The following is a 19,212-nucleotide window of genomic DNA, read 5'->3' as shown; positions in this document are numbered from 1 at the left end:
AATACAACAGTAATTTGGAACATCCTTCTAGCACGAGACTAGAAGGTCAGTCTTCGTGTCCTAGTATTCCCAACTTGTCCCATTTAATCTATATTAATCCTTTCAGTTTTTAAATAAGCTTTGATTAGGTTTACTGATTGAGATCTTTCACAAAAGCTATTCTAAGAAGAAAACCATTTGTTAGCCTTCATTTTGTCTGTTAATTTGTCCTTCAGTCAAATTCCGTATTGCATTTCCTAAAGCATTCAGGATATATATGTACTGTCATCTCATTCTGCATTTTACCAGTACATGCTCATTGTCTTTAGGGTTCTGTCTTTGTTGTAAACATTCAGGAATCATTTAATTAATGTATTATCCAGAAATCAAAATCAAGTAAAAACATATTGTAACTATTAAATTATCATTTCCACACAGTTTGCTACAGTTATAGCTTGATGTAAATGGATTCAGTGGATGGGAGTGTACTGGTAGTTAGAAAATGTTTTGGTGCATTAAAAGAAATTATTGCTGATAGTTAAGATTCAAGAAACAACTCTTTATAAGTCATAATATGAATTGTATCTTGAAAGCATGCTAGCATTCAAACGTCTTTCAGTTCACAGTGTTCTAAATTACAAAATTGCTGCGCTTTAGATTCAAAATTTTGATTCAGAAATTGATTTTTTGAATAGTTTATTCCATTTTGCAGCTGTCAGCATAACCGAAGTCCAATTTTAACTTAATGCCTTTAGGTTGCCTATTAAATACAACTTGTAGTGGGCTTGTCTTTTGTAAAGGATGTATGGATAATTTGCTGCTGTTCTTGGATACCTGATCAATCTTATAAACTCTCCCACACTTACACTACAGCCTGTTCTTCAATTTACCCCTCTGCATCATCTTGTTCCTGTTTCCCTTGCTTATCTGATTATTTCCATTTCCACTTGCTTTCCACTTTATTTTTTTCATTCCTTCTTTTTTTTCTCTCCAGAGGATTTCTCTTATTCCACTTAATCATTATCAAGCCCCACTAATTGCAGTTTAGATGGACATCTGGTATTGTGTCCTTTAAACTGAAGAACAAATACTTGCTGTTGCTGCATTGACAGGGAAATAAGTCTGAGAAGCAGAAAACATTAGCATTCTAAAACATTTGATCAGTCCTATTTTAATACCCAACCAAAGAAAAAAACCTCACAATCCTGCCATCCTGGAAGCAGCACTCAGAAAAAAAAAAGACACTGCTATTGTACAGACCACATATTTTCTTAGCACTACCATAAGTCTTATTTAGGTGATTGGGGATTCTGAATAGGCAAACATTCAGAAAAGCTCTACTGCTGTAAAAATCTCAACAGAGTGGTTCGTGTATGAGGATGCTCAGGCTAAGAGGCCAGGGAAGGTCCTGAATAAGGTGTTGGTTGGTTTGGGTTTTTTTGTGTGTGTTGGCTTTTATTGGGTTTTTGGTGGTCTTTTTTGTTTTGTTTTTTGTTTGTTTTGTTGGTTTTTTTCTGTACTCTGGGTTTGGAAACCAAGCCTCTCCCACTAGGTAAGTGTATCTGTAAACTAGTCCTGTTTTCCTCTTGGCTTACTGACAGTGATCTCAACTTTTAAATTACTGTCCATGTGGTCTGCTTGTAATCGGATCCCTTAAGCCTTCTTTACATTTTTTTTACACCCCTCGTTCACTTTATAGATCTGTCTCTTCACCTTAGGCGAGCCCAAACTGGGTTACTAGAGGAGAGAAGACCTTCCAGAAAATAGTAAAAGGACAGTCAAAAAATTTCTGATACTTATATTTGGCATCAGTTTCTCTAGCATAAGGTCTACTGCTTAAAACAGGAGAGAAATTCAAGATTTCTTGCTATTTTCAGTGCATATGTTTGCAGCTTTTCTTGGAATTTCTGTAGTAATTGCCACACAAATTTAGGTTGCTCTTTAAGAACTCCATCTGTCTTATAGAAAAACAAATGAGAAGATACTATTTAGAAGCACTAGAGAAAGATGAAGTTTCTGAGTTGTTATTTCAGACTAGTTCAAGTCTCATTCAGCTTACAGGAAAGACTTAACCTAGGCCCTTTCCTATGGAACCCATAGATATACCTGTCTTTTTAATTGAGCAAGTTAAAAAAGATTTGCAAGATTTAGAATCTCAACTTTCAAATTTGTAATGCTGAATTATACCCAGGAAAGGAATGTAAATCAAAATGAGTATTTTTCTCCTTGTATCATAAACAGTCCTTTTTTTGGCATTTCCTTTTATTAATCTCTCTGTCAACACAGGGTTGTTTCTACAAAACATCTCTTTTTTTCAAATTAGTATTTGGTTACCTTACATAATTTACAATATTGTTGGAATGTTAGAATGTTGGAATTTCACTCTTCACAGTTATTTTCTGTGGTAGGCTTCCAAACAGATTGCCTTTTGACTGGCAAAATATTTTAGGGGACATGAAGAGCTGATATTTTTTTAATGGGCGATGGTGCAGTGTAAATGACACCAATTCAGGGGAGACCAGACAAATATTACTGCTCACTGAGATACTTAATTAGTGCTAAGCATTCTAAGGTATAGAGAACAGATTTTGTATGCAGTAGTCCCTTTATTTGGTTGGTCTTTACATCCTTTCTTAGGCAGTTAAGATTTAGGATTTTGGACCAGTTTTCCACATTAAAAACGTATAAAGTTTTTTATCTCTAAGGGTGAACAGAATGGAAACCTGTCATTCAGGGGCAATCCCATTTCATATATGGCAGCAGAATGGTAATAAAAATGTGGTTAGGAAGAGAAGAGAGAATAATTTGGGATTCAGGATGGAGAATTACTTAAGAATGTGAACTAGGAAAGGAGGGTTGAAGGGCATTGACAGAACAGAAGGAAACAGATTACAGGACCCAGAACATTGGAGGTCACAAATTATGGAAATAGCATTTATGAATCCTTGAACATGTTCTACTTATTTTTTAGCAAGAGGAATTCCATGAAGATCTCCCTATTATGAATGTATTGCTCTCTTAACAGAACAGTCACTTCTGCTCAACTGGAAAGGATGTAGCCTGATAGCTAAATATAGGTGACAAAAAGTGTTATTATGCAATAACATATGGACACATGTCACTCTGGAGTGTTAAAATCTTGCATTTTAGAGTCACAGTGAAGAAAATCCTTCCAATTAAAATTTAAAATCTGTGTGTGTATATGCTCACAGATCACACATGGAAGCAAACAGTAAGTAAAATACAATTGTTGCAAAATTGCTAGTTAATAGTTTGGGGTGTTTTAGCTCCTCCAGAGATTTGGAATATTTAGTGAGTGTTGATAATAAAGTCACATATTTTGCATTTATACATAATATAATACAGATTTAATGTCTTTCTCCTCACTTTCCGTTCTTTAAAGAGATGAGTGGATTAACAGAACCATAAGGAAAGAGTAGAGTACGAGCATGCACTATGAGATCTTCCCTCCACACACTGACACTTTTTGCAATACCTTTTGTTTGCATCAACCAGATGTTCATCAGAATGAATACTATGGTCTGGTGGCTCGCTGGAGAAGGCAAATTCAGGCTGCACACCATAAAATTTCTGTTGATGTGCAATTTGCTCAAAGTCTGAAGAGATGAGGTGTCCTGTGGTAATGCCTTCTGTAGGCTCAGTCATAGTTTAAGCACAGTATCTGAAAGCCATAGAAAGAGTGCTGTGACCTGCACTGGCTCCAAGTACATGTGTTCTGAGGGTGTTTGCTTAGAATACCATTGGGAAGAACAGAGTAGAATTCTTCATGGCACCGATAGCAGAGTTACTAGCCACAGAAACCTTAGGGCTATACATGTTAGCAGCACCTTCATAGCTGAATGCTAGGCTTAGGTGTTTTCATTCCACCTCTGGTATCTGTGTACTTACTAGCAACTGGCTTCATGCATTGCAGAGAAAAGTGTAAGTAACTTGGGTGTTCATGTGTAGCACTTTAAAAAATGCGGTTTTACCGGGGACATGTAACAATAATAACAGCAATATAACAATATATTAGTTGTTTATTAGTAGCATGATATTTCTTGACTATACTTTTCAGTGCCAGATAACCCTAAGAAAAAAGCACTGGAGTTGATTCAGCAATAAATCTGTAATGCTAAAGGCTCCATTTTCAAAATTTGCTTCCAGTTCCTAGGATTTCACATTTTTATGGGATATTACAACCTCATCACATACAAGAACAGAAGCTATTTCCAGTTATAATTTACATGATTATTAATATTTATCAAATATAAGACATCAGTGTCTAGGAATGAGTTGGAGATTAAACCAGAGATTAACTTTTAGGCATCTGGGCCTAACATTAAGCATTTTTAGCTGAGAAAATAGTACCAGAACTTCCAGTCAGCAAGTTCTTTTATACATTATGATTTTATTGCTTACTGTTATTCTCAAAATGTTAAGGTATCTGCAGTGCATAAAGCTGAGTGTAGGACTGTAAAATGCTTGGATTTTGTTTTTTACTTTTTGTAAGGAAGTGAGGCTTGTTCTGCTTCTGAGACTGGGAAGGTATTTTCTGATCTTTCATCAGAGTAAACCAAATTCTTATTCATATGGCTTCAATTTTCTCATATTTTTTCACAACTCTCTTAAAAGCTTTCTCAGTGTTGCTAACAACAACACGTATTCTGAAAATCTCCCCAAATTCCCCAAATCATATTTTGCCTCCTGTTTTGGTCTGCTTTTGATTTGTCTTTGAGATGTTTCTTCTATACAAGTTACTTGTCAGTCTGTTAAATATTCATGTGTTAAACATTCACATTAAATGTTTGCATCTACAGTGGACTGTGATTCTCTCCTTCCTTCTTTCCTTCCTCTCCCTCCAGCAGCTGGAATACACTTTTCATGCCATTTATTGTCATAAGTGTGTCATATTCTGGGGCTGCTGAAAAATCTGTAAGAATATGTACTCCCTTTTAGAAAACAGTGAGGGTCTGATCCAACATCGGTATTTAACCAAATGCCCAGCTTTTGAATCCTGAACACTTCTTAAGATGCTAGGAAGGCCTATGGCCCATTCCTATAACGAGGCAGATATTGGGCTGGGTTATCACTGAGTATCCTTTCTTTTGAACAAGAAGCAGCACTGTAGAAACGTTCTCAGATGATTTTATCTTTTGTGATCACATCTTCATTAATTCCACATATAACTGATACACACTTAATGATTCATACATATGGGTTTTAGTCCTATAATAATTTCAGTCTAGACTGAGCATTTAGGACTGTCATTTGTGCCACTGTGTCTGTGGATTTACATCTAGAATTATACTTTTCAGTTGTTTTTTGTTCTAAATTGATACACCAACAGCAACAGAAGTTCCAAATTAGGGTTAGGTTACCCATCACAAACTGGAAAATCTTCAAACTAGTTGTAATAAATCTAGTCTTATACAATGAGTATATTGTATATTTTTCTGTTGAAACAGAGGGGGAATCTGAGTCAGGTCTGTGCTTTAGACACTAACTTGACACCTGCTTCTGCAGAAACAGGTTGTTTCCTAGAAAGACTTATAATGCGCAGTGCTTGGTAGTAGCACTGCAAGTCAGTATGTGTGCAGGTTTAGGACTCGCTGTGTATCAGTTTTTACAGATATCTAGCTAATGTGAAATTTTTCAGACTTAGTCCTCTTACGTGCAAAATTATTCAAACAGTTTTCAGATCACCATTCAAATCATAATTTCTTTGTTTTAACACCTAATAACAAAATGTATGGAGACATTGTTTTCTGCATCAGCATGTAACAATCTCTCATTTATTGTATATGTTGGAAATGCCAACAAGTTCCTTTAAGGAATAAAAACCTGTAACTAATACTGGATTATTTATTTGCTAACAGTCCTGGGAATCAAACTTGATTCAAAGGATGAGACCAACTTAGTGTAATGTGTTGTTCTTCTAGAAGCCTGTAGAAACAGAAAACATAAGTAGTCACAGTGCTTTTGTCTAAGAATGCATTTGGCTTCGTGTAAAGGCAAGTTTTTGATTCCAGAGTATTTTCTTTTATGAAGACAAAATAGAGAATACAGTGGAAGTCTGTTTTTATTAAGTGAAAAAACTTGGAACAAAGGGTGACTTCTGACCCTTTTTTAGCAACTGTATTTGCTCAAATAAATTCTTAAATTACATCTGCCTGTATTATAATTTTGAGAATATATTCACTGTTCCAGACACAGAGCCATTGTTAACACTCCTAAGACTACTGAGCACATCCTACAGTAAGTGGCAGAAGTCTCGGAACTGAAGGGAAAATAAATGAAAATGTGCCTGCCTGTTAAAATACTGGATGTAATTAATATAGGCTCACAATATAGCTCACTTAATATAGGCTCTTAATTGTCACTGCGTATCTAATGGTTCAGAAACAACCAGGGAGAGCTGGCGCTTTGTTCATTGTACCGGACGGTATGCTATTCAGAGACTGTTCATAAGGACAGGCATTCATAATAATGCATTTTATGTGCAATACTAAATAAACATAAATTTTAACCTCTGTTAAACCAGCAATAGTCATGACTCAACAAGTCCTCATCTGAATGGTTTTATTTTTCTATTCTAATGTCACACTGAATACTAGTAACGAAGTCCAAACTTGGTCACGCATTTGGGCAGCGGGACTTTCAGTGAAACTGTGGGTGCTTAGTTCAAACAACGCCCTTTGTAGAGGCAAAATAAGACATTTTCTACCTTTGGAAATGCCTTGAACTATCAACATGCTATATGTTAAATTGTCAAGCTTTATGTAGTTGTAATTTACCAGACACTGCTATGCAGACATGATCTATTGGTATTTAGTGATGTTTGGGTGAAACAACCCTTTCAGCTGTTGTGGAGGGTATTCTTTTGAGAGAAGATATTTTACTAATGTTAAATACGCTTAAACTTCTGTTACGTTGTTCTTCAAGAATAATTAATTAGTCACTCTCCATGTAACCATCCTGCTACCAGATCAAGGTTTGCCTTGGAAGCTGGGCCACGAGTGCCGGGGTTGGGCTGGCAGGCAGGGCCTGTTGGATGGCGCTGGGCAAGGCCAGCAGGTCCAAGCGAGCCCGGGGCTGCGGTAGCCTGAGACCGGGAGGCAGAGGTGGCGCTGGGCCGGCGCTCCGAGCGCGGCAGAGCACGGCAGGGGCCGCGGGCCTGAGGAGGGTCGGACGCCTCCGTGGCCTCGGGCAGGAGCGCGAAGCGGCCTGGGCTGTGTCTGGCGAGGGCACGGCCGAGCTGCGGGCAGGGCAGGGCTCCCGAAGGGCATCGGCGCTGGCTGAGGCCTCCCCGCGGCGCTGCCCCGGAGCCTCTCCGGAGACGGCTGACGGCGGAGGTCCGGTGGCTGTGCTGAGCCCAGGCCTGGGGCAGAGCAAGCAGAGAGCTCATAGAGCTTGGCATTAACGTTTCTCCCAATCAGGCGTGCGCCAAAAGGGGATGCCTGAGCCATGGACTTGAACTAGGGCAGAAAATGTTTTGCTCTGCTTCCAGTTTTTACAAGCTCTCTAAGCAAAAGAGTGGTTTTATTTCAGATATGGAATGCAAGGAGAATGGTGATGACACCCACAGAAAACATGTTGCAATGGCTTGTCATAAAATAATGACATCCAAGGACTAGTAAAAGAAACTGATTTAAACTTTACTAATTCTCCAGGCTATGCAGAAGTATTTTCTGTATGGTTTTCTGACTTCTCTACTAATCAGCCATCATAGCTGAGTGCAGTTCCCATGCAAGATTCTCATAGGCTGTAGGGCTAAGAGTTTCTGAAAGCTGGGCATTTAATTACTAGAGACAATTTTTCTAGAGACTTTGTGCTACTTTGTAAGACCATACTCCATAGATTTGTGTCCCCTTTTCCTTCAGAATAAAGGACTGTGGGAATGGATGTTTGTATATTCTAGAGATGAGAGATGGTAGCTTGTCTTGAGTGAATAAGAATGTCTGGCTTGCAATTCAAAAAAATTTTTGTAATTCTTAATGTTATTTTTAAAAACAAAACTTTATGTGTATACTTCTTTTACAGAATACGGTCATGTAATTTCTCTGGTTTTGAATTGGCCTACGCTACAAAGTTCTTATTCAAATGCTTCTATTTCAGTAGAAGGAAAAACATCATTTGTAACGCCACTTCCAGCATTCTATTTACATCTAAAAGAAATTTAAAATTTGCTACATAAGTTTTAAATGGAAAGTTCTAAATAGATTGTAATATTTGTTTTCTAGTGGATGATAGTTAGTATAAAAATTAATAGGAGATAAAAGACAATTTAAAATTATTATTTGTTTTTAGTTCTTAATGGAAAATTGTGACAAATCTATGAATTGTCTACATTTTGGAGTATTTAATCATGTAGGATAGAGTCCATCTTACAGAAGATCATAGTAATTATCAAAGGTCAGAGTCCACGGCATGTAAATGTTTTGTGGGGTTTGAACCTTGTGCTAAAGGTTTAGTGTATAAATTTTGTGAGTCCCAAAAATGAATTGTGAAAGGCTGTTAACAGTCTGCTTTCCCCTTAACAATAAATAATAACTTGTTCTAGAGCTAAAGGTTATCTTACTTATTTTATACCTTCCATTTGATTTCAATATCAGACTCATTTAATTTTGTAATAGTATTGGTGGGGGTTCTGTTGTTGAATGAAAAACCAGAAACAAGATAGAGGACTGGCAATCACCAACCATATGAAGTTCAACAAGGGCAAGTGCCAGGTTCTGCACCTGTAATGGGCAACCCAGGATGTATGGACAGACTGTGAATGAGATGCTGGAAAGCAGTGCTGTGGAAAGCATCCTGGGATCCTGGTTGACAGAAGGTTGAAGCATGAGTCAGCAGTGCCCTGGAGCCAGGAGGACAACTGTGCCTGGGGCACATCAGGCTCAGCATCACCATCTGGGCAAGGGAAGGGAGGATTGTACTACTCTGCTCTGCACTGGGTTGGCCTCGCCTTGAGTATTGTGTGTTTTGGTCACCACAATATGAGAAATATATTAAGCTTTTAGAGAGCATCCAAAGAAGAGCATCAGAGATGGTGAAAGGCCTTGAGGGGAAGTCGTACGAGGGGCCACTGAGATCCTTTGGTCTGTTCAGCCTGGAGGAGACTGAAGGGGGATTTCATTGCAGTCTACAACTTCATTGTGAAGGGAAGAGGAGGGGCAGACACTGATCTCTTCTTTCTGGTGCCCAGTGGCAATGGCCTGAAGCTATGTTAGGGGAGGTTTAGGGTGGGTATTAGGAAAAGGTTCTTCCCAGAAGGTAGTTGGGTGCTGGAACAGGCTCCCCAGGGAAGTGGTCACAGCACCAAGCCTGACAGAGTTCAGAAACATCTGGACAATACTTTCGGGCATGTGATATGACTCTTGGGGATGGTGCTATGCAGGGCTGGGCATTGGACTTGATGATCAATGAGGGTGCTGTCCAACTCAGTACATTCTGTAATTGTGTAAAGATTATGTTTAAGTTCCTATGTTTACCTGCAGGAATACAGTTCCTCTTAACAGTGGGGTCCTAATTGTAAAAGTGAGCTCACCAGTTTCTGAATATGCTCAGCAGGCACTTCCTGCTGAAGTGGAAGTGTCGTACATGTGTACTACATCAGGAACAGGGTAGTGCACAGTGCATAGAATCTCTGAGACATGAAGAACCATAAGGGGAGATAAAACAGAGGGAATTGTCTTTAAGATCTGGATGCCTGATTCATTGTCTTCAAGACACAAGCTGCATTTTTAAATGTATCTTAGTATTCTGAGAATTGTATAAGTAATACTGACTGAAAAAATTTGGAGTTATGGAACAACTTGAGACACGTGATAGCCCTGTTCATTTTATATTGGACATTGTACCAACTTGTTACATTAGGATTTTGATGTCTAGCTTCCAAAAAAGAAGTCAGCTCATTAAACAAATACAGGCAACCATTGGCCATTCTTGGTTTAATATGCAGCTATTAGAAAAGACCTGGTATACAGAGAAAGACAGTTCTTCAGAATTATGCATTGCAGTCATTCTCTGACTGCAGTTTCAACGTGGCTTTTGTGCGTTAGACACTAGTTTATTCATAAGATTGTGAGTCTGACTGTTCTCTTGCTTCCAAAGTAATTGAATGCATTTGTACAAATAAAATAAGTGTCAGATAGATGATGTACACAGTCCAGAATAAACCAACTCTTGTTTCATCCACCTGGCATTTTTATATATAAAAAAATGTGTATAGTTGCACTTTTTTTCCCAGTAGCAATAGTGCTGTGTTGTGTTGGGAAGGTAGAATTAGAAAGAAATTATAAATATGACTCTTCAGCCAGAAAGGCTAAGAAAGAAATACAAATGAAAGCACGGTTTGAATAATTCAAAGAAACCGGGCTGTTATGAACACATTCTTTCCCCCAGTAAAACTAAGCTGAGACCCCTCTCCCCAGCCTTATAAGGAAAGGTCTGAAGGACCCTGAGATAACTAAAAATATGCAAAACCAGCAATTTCTATAGGTCGCACACAAATGTTACTGTATTAGTATACTTAGAAAGATTGGTTAGTGAAGGAATAAAATATTCAATGTCTAGATTATATAAGTAATTGTAAAAGAGAACTCTCGCTCTTGCTACTCTTACTACGCTCTCTTGGCTCTCTCTCTTAGCCCTCTTGGTCTCTCTTGGCTCTTTTGGCTCTCTTGGTTCTCTTAGTCTCTCTTAACTCTTGGCTCTCTCTTAGCCCTCTTGGCTCTCTTGCTACGCTCTCTCTTTTTTCCCGGCTCTCTCACTTCTGTTCTGTTACTCTCTTTCTTAGCCATCTTAAGTCTTGAACTCATGTATTCATATTTTACCCCCTTTTGTATTGTTCTCTCCGAGCCTGCTTTGAGCTCTATCTGCTGGCTCATAGCAGGCTCCCTTTCTCTCTCTCTCTCCCACGCCCTGAAATAAACTTCTAACACCTAACTCGATTATAGAGGTCTTTGCCGTGTCTCAGACCGTCCACCCCAGAAAGCGTCTCCTACAGTGTTGTGATTATTAATGGTAGATGCTGAAGATAACAACCTCTCTCTGAGATTATGATTATGCTATCTTAATGATTTATAGAAAAGGTCTTGGTATGGTATCTGCATGCAGCATTTTACTGCATAAGAATAACTAGAAAAGGTTGCAATGATATTTAATGGTATGAAGCATTTGGGGTTTGAGACTCTGCTAGGAGAAAAAATTCTTTAGGTGACAACTGTCATTCTAGATCAGCTGGTGTAAAAAAGCCTAGAAACAGAAAATTCTGGCATTTTCTCATCCTGGGTAGGACGCATCTGATTATTTCAAAACTTGTCTTTTTCTGGGTAAAGCATCATCAAAGCTGTATTTTAGGTGCTGTTTTTTTCTAAAGTGTATGTTCCAAGACCCAGAGCCCTTTCTGGCTGGATTAATACATCAAAATGTTGGGGGAAAGGAAATATTTAACAAAACAGTCACATCAGTCATAGCTAACAAACAGAACTTGCTTTGTTCTAGAGTTCACCCAGTCTCCTGGGCCCAACCTCACTTTGCAGAAGATGTCTTGTGGAATAGTTGCGTTTGCAGAGAAGTACCCTTCCCACACATCATGCCATTTCATAAATATCTTTGCTGTGTAGCTGTGTCTTTGCTTGGATATTCCATGAAACTTGTTGCTGCTGCATTAGTCCCAGAACAGAAATAAGGAATGGAAGCTGGGGAAAAAGAAAAAAAGAACAGACAATTTCAGCTACAAAGAAGAATCTGGGGGAACAGCTAATAAGCACATTGAAATGGAAACCGTTATGATGCTCTCTATGTGACCCAGACTGCTGGGAACATTTTGTTTGTTGTTCAGAGAACTGTAAAACTTCCACTAGCTATTGCTGTTTTTGATTGCATGGTGGAATAGCAGTTCAGTGGTAATTTGGTTGTAATACATTAACTGTATACGTTTTCAGTCCCTTTTCTGAGGGTAATTGACAGCTGGTATATTTCAGTACCTGCCTAAAAGCCTGTGCTGTCACTAATATTAGGAGAATGTTATATGTGGACCTTTGACATTTGATGATATCATGCTGGTGATTGTCTAATGTTACATGAGCATGGACAGCATGTTAATTGTATAGTCACTATCAGGAAAAAATAATGGCACAATCTTTGGACTGATAGTCATCTGGGAGTATGATGTTTTGTCGTTCACTTTGTCTTGTGGCTATGACGTGGAGTACATCATACTTTTTCAGCTACATGACTAATTAGGAGACTGCAATGATAATAATTTCACTGTTAGAGTTTGATTTAGTGCTTGTTTTTTTAACCACAGTAGAAAAATGGTCAGCCTTCTCCACTGAACTGTCACTGACCTCAGGATTCCTGGGCAATTCTTGTTACGTAGTGCACATGCCTGGACTTCTTAGGAAGCAAAGGAGTATGAATGATGGGTAAAATGAAATAGTGCATAGTAGTTTGGTCTGCTTGAAACCTTAAACCCTTGCCTTTCACTGTGTTCTGTTTTTTACCCCCTCTTCCTTTATTCTGTCCTTTGGTAAGACTTGCAGCAGTGGCACTTGGTTTGTTAGTAAGGCTGAATGCCCTTAGCTTCACTGTAAGTCAGCAACAGTCACTTTTGAAACTTGGATGACCAAGTGTGGGTGGAAACTGACTCATAAGTTGAGATTTGTCTTTGCAGTTTTTTAAAGAAAAGGACACTTAAATGATGAGGTGACTTGTTTGTCTCATCTACCACTCCTCTTCCCTTTTCACCCTTCTGTTTTTTGCAAGTCAGGAGCCAGTACCAACAGTATAATTGCAGTCCAGAAACTTATACTGACACATAAAGCATATTTCAAAGGCAGCTACCATTTAGTGTGATTTCTTACACAAGAGAGGAATCATAAGTGTATTTTTATTATAATTGCAATGTATGTGTGAAATGCAGGATTGTAGGAAGCAAAGTGACACAGGGTCCCCAGGCAGGTGCAAAGGAGAGCCACTTTATTGCAAAAACCAGGCCTTTTTAAGCAGTTAGCCCATTATCAGTTACACAGTTTTAAGGCATTGAACAAAGATAATCCAACCAACCACTATAAACCATGACGTGAACACGTAATGGTTATATAACTTGTTTTTCTACCTCCAATTCAGCTGAGTCACTTTCCCATAATTCTTTTCTGCTTAGCCAAAGTAGCAGGCCTGAGCCATGATTTTAGAAGGGGAAAAAGGCCCCTTTTTTATAAGGTTTTACCCATATGTAAAATATATATGATACAAAATAAACGATTTTACAAGCAATGAGGTATACCTTTGAATCTTTCAAAGAGGGAAAAAAAAAAAAAATTGTATGCCGGTAGAGACTTACTGGAAGAGTTGTTTTTGTATTAATGGCAACCTTTTGACTTAATAGCCTGCTTCAATACATGTGTGTCTTACAGTAATAATGTATTATTTTATATTACTAGGATTGTTAGGCTGTGTCTGCATCAGGAATATTGCATGTAGCTTAAAATGTACCTTAAGTTTGCCTAAAAAAATCTTCTAAGTAAAATTAAATTGGCTGCCACTAAACAGCAGTACGTTTCAAACATTTATTTGGATTCATTGCAAAATTAAGACTGTAAACTTTGAAAAGTTTAGGCTTTTATATGTGTTCAAGAAGCTTCTGCTTCTATCAGGGATGTATCAGTTGTGCAGGAACATGTATTGGGATTTTTTTATCTGAGAACAGATGGGCAGAAGCATCAAAATCTTAATGTGATTTTTTTAGAGAAACATAACTGGAATGATCTTCTTTCAATCCTACTACACTCTGTGCGTTTTTTTAGCGGCCTAGTTCATTGTCTTGTGCACTTGCATCTTTGAGCATTCAATTAGCAGCTTGAGTACACAAGGCCTTACTGTTGCTGAGGCCTTTTCTAGCAATTCTTTGAATTACTTGAACTGACTGATGTGCTCCAGTAGAGGGGAGCAGCGCCTACACATGCAGGTTCAACGGCTTGCTAAGAGAAACAGTATTCTCTTAAAAAGCCGTACCTATTCTAGTCACTGGGAAGTGTAATTGTTGACCAAACACCAGGGGAGAAACCTGAAGAAACTGATAGTTGCCAAACTAGAAATAGTTGCTGACCAAATGCATGTTACTGTGCATTTTTGCTTAGCGCTGTTTGTTCACTGCCTTCTGTTCCTTTACTATATTGAGATTTAGTGAAGCAGACTTTCACAGAGGTGCAAACTTGAGTGGGAGCACAGTAAAATCAGTCATTCAGCCTCACTGCATTTCTTTTTTTTTCCTGTCTGTCTGAGAATGACGGGAGGTCTGGGAGGTAGTTCAGTACAAGGGTTCAGTCAACAGTTAATATTTTGCAGGAGATCAGTCTCCATCTTCAGCATGGTACTTTTACCTTGGTTGCCTGATACTGGTTATACCAAGTATCTAATTTGGTAAACATTAGAACATTGCTGCTAAATTCTGTAATAACAAAATGGGCTTTGACTTCATATGACAGGCATCATTGGTTAAATGTCATATGAGATTATTCTTCTTTGTCATTGAGTACTATGCAGTGACAGTGATCTCTAAAAAATGTTGTTTTTGTCGTTCCAGCCTGTAGTTCAACCTTATCTTCTGCATTATGGTCGGAGTACGTATACAAGTGTACACATTCCTCATTGCAGAGTTCTACAATTGGTATTTTAATCATATTTTGCAGAGTATGGAAATTTCATTCTGATCAGGGTCACCACATGTAGATTCTGTTCCTTTGTGGCTTCAAAGGACAGATTTCCTCAAGCTTTCAGATGCACATATTGGGTATAATGCCTTGTACTTCATTTCACCGTAAAATCATTACAGTATCAATGTTATAATGCTGAGACCTTCTAGCACTACTTCTTCTGTTCTGCACTTCTGTGCTGTGCAGAAATACAAAAAGTACATTCTAGTACAGTTATTTTTCTAGTAAATTATGACTACTTCTACGGATAGAGTTCCGCTTGACAAGATTGGAAATTTGGTATACAGCAGTTTACATTTTAGACTTACTTGGCTGGAACTTTGGAGTGCTAGTCCTATGTATAGAGGAAAGATGTGGCCACCTGTTGCCTGTAAGGGTGCACAGTCACAGTAACACAGTAGCACAGGCGACAGAAATGTCGCCAACAGTGTTACACCTTATTTTCAGTTAGCAAATCATCAGGATTTTTTTTCGGTGGTATTGACTTCCATATGTTTATTTCAGAAATGGTATTCAGGTGTGGCTATTTCTCTTTCTGCATGTACAGTGTAGGTTAATACAAGCTGATAAGAGTAATTTCTCCTTGTACGGAGTGGCTCGGGTAGGTGGACAAGGCACTGAGTGATAACTTTCTATTCACAGAAAGGCCTGCCTACTTTGTGAATTTCTGTTCTGGTTGGAGAAGTCCCTCACAATCAGCTTTATTTTTAAATCAATTTAAATAGTGTTTTTGTGTATCTCTGCTTCCTGGGGAAAGTGTGCTAGCTAGCAAGATAGAAGTACACAGTTGGTATCTCACACAGACAGCTTGCTCATCTGATCCAGGTACAGTAGCATGGATAGAGATGAAGACAACTACTATGGAAAACATGGTAATTTGCTTGCTTTTTAAAGACAATTCAAAACACCTGATCTAAATCTCATGCATTTGAGCTGTGTTATTTCAATTGATTTAAATGGGGTTGGATCCAGACTCAAATGGTTTTCTGTAAATTCTTCAGTTATTAACAATATTCTTATTTTTTCCTGCATGTCATTTGCTAGTTTATTTAAATTGCACATTGAAGATAAATTTTACATGTGTATCTAGTCAATTTTTATTTTAGGTAAGTAATTTAGAGTTGCTTTTTAAAATTATTACAGTGTTTTATTTAATTTATTAAATTTCATTAGATTAGATTTATTAAATTTATTAAAGTGTAACAATTAACTTCATATGCTTTTTGGAGTCAGAATTTGTAAATTTCTTGTGAGTTATTTCTTGTAATGATATTTTACTTCATTATACAAAAGTTTCATATTATAAGGCAGCCTCTAAAATAGATCTGTCTCATCTGCAAGGAACAAATATAATCCCAGTTTTTAATCTTAGCAAGAGCTGCCAGTCCCCTCTCACCACTGCTTTCTTCCTTATGCCTACCAAACTCCTAAAGCTTGGAATTTGCCTTCTAAATGCATCTGGGCTTTTGTTGCTGGGGAAGTGGTTTGCTTTTACCAGGAATTATGTAGATACTAGAAAGATAAATAATTCCCACCTCACCCCACAAAAAAAAAGTCTGTATTTTTAAAGAATAGTAGTAATTAAATAGGGAATTTGAATTTAATTTAGAATTAAGTTAGAAAAATTAGATTAAACAAATGGCATTTTTCTTTTTTTTTTCCTGTTATTCCATGAAACTGATCACAGTTGTGATCAGCTGTGTCATGTTTTGGTAATGAGTGTTCCAGGGATCCAGACTACTTCTGACATTGAATTCCAGTGTATTTTGAACTTAGAATGTTGTTACCATTTCTTACCATATTCTGCAATGAATTTATACCAAGACCTCAGTGACAGAGGAGGTAGTTTGAGCCGTGTTGCCCTACACCATGCCATCACAAGCATACAGACTGCTGGTGTGAGGAAGCACTTGGAAGGAGTTTGCTGTACTGCAGTAATTTTACGGCTGTTAATGGTGGTTACTATTTCATAACATCCGTCTTCTTGCTTGTTGGAGATGAGAGTCTCCATTTGAGTTAAAGCTCCCTTTTTGTAGTGCTTTGTTTTTATCCTCTTATTTATTACATCCATTTGGCTGTCTGTGTGCTGAGATGTTACATTTTCTTGTTCTCTTCCCAAGTGGTAATTGTGTAATCCCTTCTTAAAAACTTCAGGTGATGAAAACTCCAGTGTATGTCCCAGTATATAATTGTGTTCTGAAAGATTTCCTAATGCCTAATCTAAACTATCCTTGCTGCAAATGAAGTTAGCTTATCTGACTGGTAGAGGAAACAGAACTACTGATCGTGGTCTCTTTTGTGTGGTGATTGAAGACTCTTATTTTGTGCTTCTTTGTATAATCACAGACATTGAAGTTGCATTCATTTACTGCTTTCTGTAAATCTCCTAATATCTTCTTTTAAATAAATCCCTCTACTCTTCCCAATTTGTTTGTATCTTCTGAAATTCTAGTGCCATGATCTAGAAATAGTTATTCATCTGAGGCCTCACATGTCCCCAGGTACAAGGAACGGTGACTTTTTCAGTCGTGCTCATACATCTTGAAAGAGTGGTGCTTTTTTTGCCGACATTGTTTGACTGACTCATTCTTTCTTTGTAGTGTGCTTCAATCCTTTAGGTTTCTTCTCAACAGCGTTTTTGAAATCAATTGTTCTGTATGGATTTCTGAATAGAGTTTGTCTTTATAACTTTTGTTACTTTACAAAAATCATTTTGAAGTGTTATCAAAATCCTTTTTGGTAAATACTTCTGTCTCCGGAAGTATTTTAACGCTTGCTACCTGCACAGTTTCAATGTGTTCGTTCTACTTCATTGTTCTAATTTTTAAGGAAAACGTTGACTAGCTTTGGAGAATAGGCTCCTCCAGTAGTGGGACTGGGCTTACTACTAAAATGCAAAAGTGAGAACTTGGAGTCTTAATGGGTGACTAAGTAAAAATGTTTGCCCACAGAAGCAAGTAGACTGTTAGAAAGAATTGTTAGGAATAGACTGAAGTAAGATAGAAAGAATCATTGTAGGATTATAGGATTATATAAATCACATCCAATATTTGTGGTGAATAGCCTGTGCAGTTCAGGCCCCTTCTTTTCTAGTGATTTGTAATAGCAGTGTCAAAGGTAAGAAAAGGAATATAAGCATGAGTGAAACTATGAGATGGCTTATGTACAAGAAACATTTGAGCAGATCAGGACATTTGAGTATAATAATTTGTAACATTTTTGGTAGCATAACATCCTGCCACATTATACAGTACAGTTATAAACTGATTGATTGCAAGCTTAAAACAGATAAAAGAAGATAGTACTTCAATGCTTGATTAACTTGTAATCATCTGTGATGCAGGGAATTGCAGACTCTTATAGTATATGCAAGGTAAGTAGACATTTCTTGAATTTCAGTTTTTCAGTGAATGAAAAAGAAATTCCCTCACAGCTATTAAATGCAAAGTCAGTACTTTCAGTTAAGAAAAATGCAATTGCAAATCTCTGTAATATCAGTGTTGGAGAAATACCACAGTGTTTACCTTGGTGCTGCATTCCTCTGCAGATATGGCCCCTTATAAGATTCAGGGTGTGGGTTCAGTGGATTTTTTTTGTGTGATCTAGTGTGGTAGCTGTTCTTACGTGCTCAACAGGTCCTGTATGAGCAATGGACAGAGGTCCAACTTCAGTTTGCCTTACAGCCAGAACTAGAAATCATGTCTATAGGGCATGATGTTACATGCGCTTTTGTTCTGATGGTAAATTATTATGTAGTAGAAAAGTTTATTTTGTAGAAATTTCTGTTCAAAAAGGTTCATTCAATATATAGGCATTGGACCAACATTAGGTATTGTGTATGGTACATTTGCTTTCTGGCCATGTATCACAGCATAGTTTCTTCCACTTCCCAGCATTGCTGTCATACATCACTTCTCCAAAGTTTTGATTTTTCGGTCTCTCCTGTATTAAGATTTTTTTTTTTTTTTGCAGGAGCTTGCTAAGTGGGATCTGAATACCTCAGATGAAGGGCAAATAGGATTTTATTAATTGCTGTGTTTACTGTACTGCACTGTACTGTACTGTATGTGTGTATTTTGATAAGGTTTTTCTGATACCAAACCAAGAGCAAAGTCTGGCATTTAGTTAATAAACAAATTCTGCTTTTGAGAAGTTGCTGAATTGTTCTCTAACTGACAAAAACAAGTATTTTTCTTTGGGGCCTAGGGGAGGAAATTTAAGCTGGTAGCACCATGTAATACTGTGGATGTTAAGGAGATCCTCAAGAAAGCAGTGAAAAAGCACTCTGATGCAGTAATTGCTATTGTAGCTTTGACATTTGAATGAAGAAGTAATTTTTCATTGCACAGAGTTTTGTTCAGTAAATCTTCATAATTACTGAACTTTGTAAAGAAAAAGTCCCATAAAGCTGGATAGCTAGGTTCAAAAGGAAAAACCCAAAATCTGGTCCGCTGAATGGAATACTGTTTGTTTGTCTTTATACAGTAGCTTAAAACTTGAAAGTTTCAAT

General features: G+C 37.7%; 1 protein-coding gene across 4 annotated transcripts in view; it reads left to right on the top strand.

Moving 5' to 3' along the window:
• Nucleotides 1–19,212, top strand: part of SLC44A5 (solute carrier family 44 member 5) — a 63,621-nt gene that overhangs the window by 9,348 nt on the left and 35,061 nt on the right. For 2 of the 4 annotated variants that reach the window (XM_023932221.2, XM_023932223.2), the window contains exon 1: nucleotides 15,523–15,574. The exons of the other annotated variants lie outside the window; for them this stretch is intronic. In XM_023932221.2, the coding sequence (XP_023787989.1) occupies nucleotides 15,538–15,574 (37 nt within the window). In that variant the 5' untranslated portion in view covers nucleotides 15,523–15,537. Of the gene's footprint in view, nucleotides 1–15,522; nucleotides 15,575–19,212 lie in introns of those variants that run through there. 4 annotated transcript variants of the gene reach the window in all.

The sequence above is a fragment of the Cyanistes caeruleus genome, chromosome 9 (genome assembly GCF_971803275.1).
Source record: "Cyanistes caeruleus chromosome 9, bCyaCae1.hap1.1, whole genome shotgun sequence".
NCBI classification, from domain to species: domain Eukaryota; kingdom Metazoa; phylum Chordata; class Aves; order Passeriformes; family Paridae; genus Cyanistes; species Cyanistes caeruleus.
This window is presented reverse-complemented; position numbering and strand designations above follow the sequence as displayed.